The sequence below is a fragment of the Galeopterus variegatus genome, unplaced genomic scaffold (genome assembly GCF_000696425.1).
Source record: "Galeopterus variegatus unplaced genomic scaffold, G_variegatus-3.0.2 Scaffold10081, whole genome shotgun sequence".
In the NCBI taxonomy this organism is placed as follows: Eukaryota; Metazoa; Chordata; class Mammalia; order Dermoptera; family Cynocephalidae; genus Galeopterus; species Galeopterus variegatus.
The window spans coordinates 45146-54830 of NW_007736192.1; the positions used below are offsets into that span (position 1 = coordinate 45146).

The 9685-nt window shown below is 33.1% G+C and overlaps 1 protein-coding gene across 1 annotated transcript in view; it reads left to right on the forward strand.

Annotated features, from left to right (window-relative positions):
- Positions 1–9131, forward strand: part of ALKBH8 (alkB, alkylation repair homolog 8 (E. coli)) — a gene marked incomplete at its 3' end in the record, with an annotated part of 16522 nt that extends 7391 nt beyond the window's left edge. The window contains exons 3-7 of the mRNA XM_008594067.1: positions 2071–2308; positions 4409–4540; positions 5379–5474; positions 7566–7670; positions 9061–9131. Of these exons, the coding sequence (XP_008592289.1) occupies positions 2071–2308; positions 4409–4540; positions 5379–5474; positions 7566–7670; positions 9061–9131 (642 nt within the window). The remainder of the gene's footprint in view (positions 1–2070; positions 2309–4408; positions 4541–5378; positions 5475–7565; positions 7671–9060) is intronic.
- Positions 9132–9685: the final 554 nt, after the last annotated feature.

The window sequence follows — 9685 nt, forward strand, 5'->3', positions numbered from 1 at the left end:
GGGTTGCGATCCGTTGCCGGTCACGAAAAAAGACAAAAAAAGGAAAAAAAAAAAAAAAATTTAGCTCTCTTGACCCTCAGACCAATACTCTTCCCTTGAGCTTATGCTGTCTTCCGTGCTGTGTCAAAGCTTAGGAATGAGCAGTCTGTTGAGGGACATTTGAATTTAGCAGGTAAAAGGCCCATACTTGGAATTAAATATTAATGACTTCAGAGAATTTAAGCTAAATCCTTATAAAAAGGATGGAATAGATAATAAATTAGAATTAACATGTTTGCATACACTTCACTGTTTCAGCCAAGAGCCATTGAGACCGTGAGGCATTCAGAAGATGAAGCTGACATACCCTAAACTTATCTCTTCTCAAGCATAACTTGCTCTCTTTTCCTTACAGGGGTCATGTAGAGAACTGGTAAGGAAAAAAAAAAAAAAAGGGTTAAAGCGGTTAAAGCTTGTTTTTGCTTCTGAAGCTTGTTTCTGATTGGGTCTGTCTTTTCCTTAGGATCTTCAGAAGTTTTATCTCACCATGATGTCTTCTGAAGTGGCATCTTATTTGGGCTTTGATTATTTTTTTCTTCGATACTTTTAAAGGAAAAGAATAAAATTGTGAAGAGATCTGTAATTATATTTTATCTCTTTTAATGATGTGTTGTATAAATATATGTACGCTTTTGCACAAATGTATAGCAGTATAAGATTTTTCTAGAAAAATCAATTTTGCTGATCCTCAAATTGTCAGCACTGAGGATAACTTTTTAAAAAAATCCAAATTCTCTATTTCATACTTCTTATTAATTGGAAAATTGCTTAGATGAACAATTATGAATAAAATAATTATATTTAATTGTATCGAATAACTCACATGTAATGGGAAATAAGTTCCTCCCTCCCCACCCACTGCACTTGTTTTTGTGTGGTTTGCCTTTAGAGTTGCCCATAAATCACTCGGACAGCATGTTTGAGGACCACTAGAATTCTTCAAGTCATGCCTCCTCATCTTTCATTCCGGGATGAGGCAATGGTCCTCTGACATTTATGAAACCTTTGCAATTCCTTAGATTTAGGAGTGTGGAGATGTATTTATAATTATGGCTACATATAACCTAATTATCTTGCTATTTTAATTAGTAAACCTCATTGAATGAGGTTCAGGGCAGCCATCTGAGACTAGATTTTACACCATATTATAATTATTGTAGTCGTTGGTTTGTTTATTATGTCTATATTTGCATATATATATAAAGTATTGGCTGTCCCGTGACAAAAGTTTTACTTATTATACAATTTTATAATCTTACATCCTTTTCAAATAAGGTTGTAGATATTCTCATTTGTGTAATAAAGCTAATACACTGTGTCCTAATCTTAGTATAAATCAGGGATTGGCAAACCATTGTCCTCAGGCCAAATCTGGTTTGTGAGCTACACCACCTTAACCTAATTTTTCTGATCTTTACATTTTTTCCATTTGTGTAATAAAGCTAATACACTGTGTCCTAATCTTAGTATAAATCAGGGATTGGCAAATCATTGTCCTCAGGCCAAATCTGGTTTGTGAGCTACACCACCTTAACCTAATTTTTCTGATCTTTACATTTTTTCCTCTGTAAAGTGGGGCTAATATTACCCAAATAAATTCACTTGTTGTGAAGATTATGTTGATGAGAATTAAGTAGGTAAAAGCATAGAGAACAGTCTCTGGCAAAAAAGCAAGTACCATGTAACTGCATGTTCCTTCTTCTCTACCCCTTTTTCCCTTTCATTATGTTAAATTTATATTTATGAACAATGAAAAAGTAATCTTTTAATTTGCGTTTATGGTCTTTAAGAAATGAATATTTTACTGAAATAGGCTATTTAAAAATCAACATTATTTACAGTGTAGGAGTACTTTTTATTCCCCTAATATTTAGTAAATTGGTTTACATACTTCTATGAAATTAGCAAACCAAACAGCCACCACAAGGAAACTTTTTTTTCTTTCTTAATTACATTGTTGTAGAAATCTTATTTCAAAATAAACAGGTTGATGTTAATTGCTCATGTTGCTTTCTTTTTTTGTTTTTTAAGAGCCTGGTTGTTGCCAATGGTGGTTTGGGTAATGGTGTGAGTAGGAACCAACTGCTCCCAGTTTTAGAAAAATGTGGACTGGTGGATGCTCTGTTGATGCCACCTAACAAGCCCTACTCATTTGTAAGATACAAAACTGCAGAAGAATCCAAGAAAGCCTATGTTACCCTCAATGGAAAAGAAATAGTGGATGATTTAGGACAAAAGATCATTCTGTACTTGAACTTTGTGGACAAAGGTATTATCATACAGGTATCTTTTAAAAACTGGTTCTTGCTTTTGTGTGAGTTGTCTTTTTATAGACATGAACATCAGTTAAGCAGCCTTTTTTACTTGAACAGACATTCTTTAAGTACCTAGTTTGTGTCGGGCATGGGACTAGTAATTGAAGTTGCACAGGTGAGTAAGAAATAGCCTGCCTTTAAAGAGTTGGTACCACCAATCAACAATACATTTTTTGTGCATGTTACTTATTTTGGAGCCTTCCTACCTAATTGTGTTTTTCAAAGTTTAATGTTTAAGATTCACATCACCAATTTATTTCACAGTGTCTACCCAGAAGCTTCAAATTAATCACTTAAGAATTAATTGTGATCCATGTGATTTTGTGCCAATTCTTCAAATTAATGAAGAAGCACCTTTAACTTCCAAAGATCCCTAATGCTTTATAGTGGTGCTACCCAATAGAACATTCTGTGATGATGGAAATGTTCATGGCTGTGCTGTCCAATACGACAGCCACTGGATAGTGTGAGGAACTGAATAATTTAATTAATTAAAGTAATAGCTTTATAGACTGATTTACAGAATTGATACAAGGATTGTTATATCTTTTCACCTTTGCCCCATTGAGATGAGATGTATTGAGATGAACTTTGATTTAGGCATCGAATCTTATATTCATTTGCCACCTATTTAGGCAATAAAAGATCTGATTAGATATCCTTGAGGTGGGTAGGTGAGTATAATCTAATTAAACTTATGTTTTTGTACAAGACTCAGGAAAACTTTTAAAGATTCTTTTAAAGATATAATTTAGAAATTGTACTTCTCAGTGTCCACATGTATTTAATTTTTAATCTTACTCAAGCTTTTCAGATTTTAAGCACTAGATTATCCTCATATTTTATGTGTTTCTGATCAGTTTTGAAAACTGAATGATTAAAGAGTAAATTTTAATTAGATAATGCTGATTAAAGTTGGGTTTTCCCCCACTTAGTATGTTGAACACTCAGTAATTACACAAAGTGAGTTGTGGAATGTTCTTTATTTGAAATCCTTTGTTAGACCTAGATGTCCTTCTAAGAGTGTAGCAATCATGTTTATAACCTTGGATATCATTGTAAATTGAGAATAGAACTGTGTCACAAATGTTTTGATACTTGTTGTGATCTGCTACCAGATATTCACTGAATAACAAATACATGAGATATTTTAAATTCTTTTTAAAAAAAATCTTTAAAAAGCTAAATATGAACTACTTGTACATAATATAAATTATCTGTCTTTAAGGAATTATTCCCAAAGTTTTTCTCATGTAATTTGAATAAATAATATAATGTCTGGCACATAGTAAGTACTTGGAATATATTTATCAAATGATTTACTATTTATATTGTAATATTAATGTGCTTACATTATTACCTTTGGGAATTTTTGTGTTAAATAATTCAAAGATGAAAACTGCCCGGCAGAAAAGCTTCAGAACTCATATCTGTAGCAAGAGTGATCAGATCCCTAACAGTAAATGTGGATACACTATTTTTTTTTATCTAATAGTAAATTCTTTTTTCGTTTCCTTCCAGAGTTATTTCTGTCTTGAACTTTGAAGGACAAAGGAGATTAAGTTATATTTATCTATGCTAAACAGTTCTTCATAAATGATATTTTTTATTTGTTTAGAAAGTTATATGTTATTTTACATTTTTCTGTTACTTGACCATAGCTAGTACCAAGAGCCTAAGAGCAAAAATGAGCATTTAAATACTTGTATTTAATATTTAGAGATAACCTGACGTTTTTATAGAAGTGCCTACTATAGATACTGTCACCCTGTCTCTTAGTGAGATTTAAAAAGTGACTCAATCATGTTCAAACAGAATATTTAAATGAATACTGTTCTATTTGCTGTTGATACCTGCAGTAGATGGAATGTACCATAATTTTGATCTTGGTCTTTGTTTTTGCAATTTTAATATGTCATCTGCCTTTCAGCATTCTTATTTCTGAAAATCAGGATAGGGAGTTTTATGAACTGATCAATGGCTACTGGACAGAATTATTTGTATATAGGAACTTTAACTTTGTAATGTGACTGTTTTAATTTGGTTTCCCACAGCACAATGGAAGAAGTTGGGGCCTCAAGCCTTACCTCCAGGCCTCATGGTAGTAGAAGAAATTATTTCTTCTGAAGATGAGGAAATGCTTTTGAAAAGTGTTAATTGGACAGAAAATAAAAACAATCAAAATTGTAAGTGAAACTTAAAATCTGATATTTATAAGTTTCTGCCAAATGCCATGTTACTGCTTCTCTTTTTTCCCTCCTCCTTTGGTTTATTAAAATTCTTAATATTTCCTCAGAATTACTGAAAGAAGCCTGGATCCAATGTTAGGTAAATCATTCCGACAATTGTTAGGAACATGAATAATAAATAACACTTAAATAGCTATCAATTTAAGACTCAAAACTGTTTAATATTTATTAATCAACATTTGTATAGCTAAATTTTATGAGTCCTTTCACATATATTATCTTATTTGCTCCTCTCCCTCTAAGGCATATTTCCTATGAGGAATCAGCAGTTCAGTACCCTACCACTATAATGTAGTAAGAGCCTTTTGGAGACATTTGCAAATTAGAGTTACTCCGAGTCTTTCCAGATCAGTAGCAGTCTTGTGAGTGGTGGTTTACATGGTTAACTCTTTCAGATTGATTGGGCGAAACTGTTTAAGAGTATATTACAATTTTAGACTTGAAAGAACAGATATCAAGCAGAATGGTTAATTTTATTAAAGACAGTAATTTTAGCAGTTAACAGAAGTTACTATTACAAAACTAATCCTTACTCAAAGTGTTGACTTGAAACATACAAATTTTTCTTTTTTCTGACTGGTAAGGGGATCGCAACCCTCAGCACGGTGTGGTCTGCACCACGCTCAGCCAGTGAGTGCACCGGCCATCTCTGTATAGGATCCGAACCTGCGGCCTCAGCGCTACCAGTGCTGCACTCTCCCGAGTGAGCCACGGGGCCGGCCCAAGAAATGCAATTCTTTTCCTCCCCAATTGTTACTTTCTTGTCTTCATACAGTTCAAAAATCCTTAAAGCACAGAAGAGTAAAGCATTTTGGTTATGAATTCCACTATGAGAACAACAGCATAGATAAAGATAAGCCATTACCTGGGGGTAAGTAATTGTTAATAAATAATATATGTTGGTTCAGAAAAAAAGATTTAATATATTAGAAGTACAGCAATATCACAGTTGGTGGGGTATGTTTCATTTGTCATGTGTATATATATATATATATTTGGGCAGGTGGCTGGTATGGGGATCTGAACCCATGACCCAGGTGTTATAAGGCTGTGCTGTAACCAGCTGAGCTAACCAGCCAGCCCTGTCATGTGTAGATAAACTTGCAAAACAGTCAATTAAATTGAAAATATTTTAATTAGATAAATAGAATTATTTTGATGTAAAAAATCCCAAATTCAAACTTGTATAAAACTGGTTCCTCACTCCCATATTTCTTAGAAGTACATACTATTAACAGTATAGTATTGCAACAACATGGATGAACTGAGAGAAAATTATATTAAGTGAAACAAGTCAGGCACAGAAAGAGAAATACCACATGTTCTCACTTATATGTGGGAGCTAAAAATAAATAAATGAGCACACAAATAAACAGTGAGGGGGAAGAAGACAAAACAGTCACAACAATTCCTTGAACTTAAGACAAGTGAACAGATATGATGTAGTGGGGGGGAAGGGAGGAGGAAAAGAGGAAAAAAAATATTACATTTTGGGGGCCTTCTAGGTACTGATTATGTTCTGTATCTTGATCTGGGTGCTGGGTACACTCCCTTTGTAAAAATCTAAGTTTTTGTGCTTCTCTGGATATATGTTGTACTTCAATAAAAAGTTCAAAGAAAAAAAAAACAGTATAGTATAATGTTCTTCCAATCCTTTAAAAAATGAGTTTACATCCTATAGATATACCTGTGAAAGTACATAGTTGTTAACATATGCGGTATGTTAACATATGTATGGTATGGCATAAATCATACATTCACATATTACATGTGCACTCCAGCTTGTTCTTTTCCCTCCACGGTATGTTTTGGAGATTTTACATAGTTTTTCATTGTATTGAATGACCCATAATAGCTTATTCAATTAGTTCCCTGTTGATAGACATGTAGGTTATTTCTAGTTTTTAGCTTTTTTGTATAAGTAGTGCTAGACACAGATGCTTGTCTCTTGGGAGTGTTGAATGCCTGCTCCACTGTTGTTTGGGGAGATGAGAGTGGGCTCCTGGGTTAAATGTGAATGTACCCTTGGATGATTTGCAGTTGCCTAGAATAAAACTTGATATTGGCTAAATTAATAAATAAATAGTGCTAGAGTAAATGTCTTTGTTCACGCCTTTTTATACATTATGCAAGAGTTTCTCAAGGGAGACTTAGTAATAAGAAGTAGCACTGTTGTATCAAAGGTTATGTTTACTAAAAATGTTAATAGATACTGACAAATTGCTCTTTAAAACAGCTATACTAACATATTATCACCAAATGTGCACCCCTCCTTGCCCCCACCCCTATGAACATGTGATTGTAAAACTTTTAAATTTGTTATTTCCTGATTACTAGTGAGGTTGGCCATTTGTATTTCCTTTACTGTGAATTCTTTTTCATATCCTTTGCCAGTTTTTTCTAATGGATTGTCTAATTTATTAAGAATTTACTGTATATTCTGGATGTTAATGCTTTGGTATAATTCTTTGTTGGAGCTAAATTTATCTTTTTTTTATGACTTTGGTCTTATTTGAGGCTTTTCTTCCATCATGAAATAACATTTATGACTTCAAAAAAGTAAGTTAGTTCTACTTTGAAAGGTGTTGTGTTTTTTTTAGAGGGAAATCATCTAAAATAATTAAAATAAATGAAATGATTTAAAAAAACAAAAAAGTGGTCAAGTTAATTTCAAATATATGATATACTAAATTTTATAGTTTTATTGATATTTTATAAAATACCAAAATTCTTGTTAGTAAAATCGTTATTTTGGACTTACTAGATAAAATCAATAAATAACTTTAAAAGTTTCTTAGGAAAGTGTTGTTTTTATTTTTTAATTTTGTTCTGCTTTGGGTTTATTGTTATGCTAATGGATGCTAAATTAAAAGCTGAGTGGTTTTTATCATAGTGACTATTTTCTTATTCTATGGTAAAACATACAAAGTAAATGTTTGGCCTGTATGATTACTGACTTTAGGTCTTCCTGATATTTGTGATAGCATTTTGGAGAAATGGTTGAAGGAAGGTTACGTTAAACATAAACCTGATCAACTGACCGTAAATCAGTATGAACCAGGGCATGGTGAGTATTTCTTCTTTTGAAATTTCAGTTCTGTATTTCAGAACTAAGTAGATTATATAATTCCCTAAGATCAAAGATATTATTTTTTAGCTCAAACTAACTCTTCGATTGCTTTGCTCATGTCTGTTACCTGTGTTGACCTCAATCCCTTACAAATCTACACTTCAGTCTCTTAAGGAATTTGCATCTCAAAGCACAACACAGATTGTTGTTTGTGATTTTTTTTCTTTGTTCCCTCTTAACATTTTATTTATAGAGGGAGACAATTGCTTGAAAAACACAGGAGACATGTATAATGGAAGAAACCAAATAATTTACAGATACACAGAAGAAGGCTATTTGGTTGGATGATCTTTCTCTTCTTTCTCTGTTTGAGAATGTGGAAGACAATTCTAGGAGTATATGTTAGTGAAATATTTTTAGGTTATTGATTTCTTGCACTTGTTAGCAGCGTGTTCATCTGATATTTGTAGTAATCAAATAATTTTAAAGGTCTTATTAATGGTAGAGATTGTAGAGTTTTGTTTTCTGTATTTATCACAATGAAAACTTATGGCAGAATATGGCTTTAGATTTGTAACCAAATGGACTTGTTAATACTCATCTCTGAATTAGAGAGACATACTGCCCTTGTCACTGGCACAGCTGGACAACTGGAGACCCTCCCCCCACCCCCACAGTAGAGGCTGAGGCTGTCCCTATAATATGGAGCATGAAGGAGCATGTGTTACATCCTACAAACTGGAGGGATCTGAAAAAGAAGAGTGGAGAGGGCTGACCTGTCTTTTCATTGATCTGTAAGCTCCTTGAGGACAGGGAGTTCCTTTTACGTAAGAGGTGCTCAGTGTTACATCCTACAAACTGGAGGGATCTGAAAAAGAAGAGTGGAGAGGGCTGACCTGTCTTTCCATTGATCTGTAAGCTCCTTGAGGACAGGGAGTTCCTTTTACGTAAGAGGTGCTCAATTAAGATAGATTGAGAGGCTGGTGCAGGAAGCCATGTCTTAATTACTGATATGCTTAATCTTCACACTTGGCTATTGCTTTTGTTCTACAAGTACAGTACTTGGGAATTCAGTTTCAAGGCTTTTGTATTTATCTTCCACATCTTCCTTTTGGGCTAGAATTGGAAAATTGTCCTAGTTAAGCAGTGACTTGATTTTAGAATAATCCCAGTGGCACTTTAACTTGAAGTTAAGATATTTTTAGTTTAGATTTGGTTTAATTTTATTTAGTCATGTTAACCCTAAATGCTTCCTTTTAACTAAAGTTATAGTATATTTCTGATTACCAAAAACGTTTTTACAATAATAGTGTGAGGCTATATTTAGAGTCATTTTAAATCTACTAAAAGGAAAAAATGAAGTGACGTGTTATATTTTCCATCCCAGGAATTCCTGCTCATATTGACACACATTCTGCTTTTGAGGATGAGATCATTTCTCTCAGTTTGGGGTCCAAGGTAAATGTTTAAACATTTTTATTAGCTATTAACATATGTGTTACTTTGCGCGATGCCCTTTTCATAGGATTACCCACATTCTTAATTAAAATGAATTAAGATTTAAAAATGAAAAGTAAGCGCACCATTAGCACTTTCATTTCTTACAGAATGTGAAATTATCACAGCCTCTCCTTTTAAATATTCAAAATCTTATCTGTAAGCTCATTAAATTCCAGGAAAACACTCGTAATACAGTTTTTTATACATTTCACTTTTACCGATTAAATAAAATCCAGATTTCGCATGCTACAACTGTCAACTTTTGACCTACTGATCCAACATTGCCATCTAGTGGCAAAAGATAGTAGCTTCAGGCTATAGAAAAAGGAAACTAAAATGTATGTCTGGAATTTTGGTAAACTTTTTCACATATGTTACCTGATTCAATTCCTTCAAAAACTCTGAGCAATAGAGGATAATATCCTTATTTTTATGGATGAAGAATGAGAGGTTTATTTTTATTCATTGATTTTTTTTCTGTAGCTGCACTTTGCTTGAACTGCTAAAGAAGA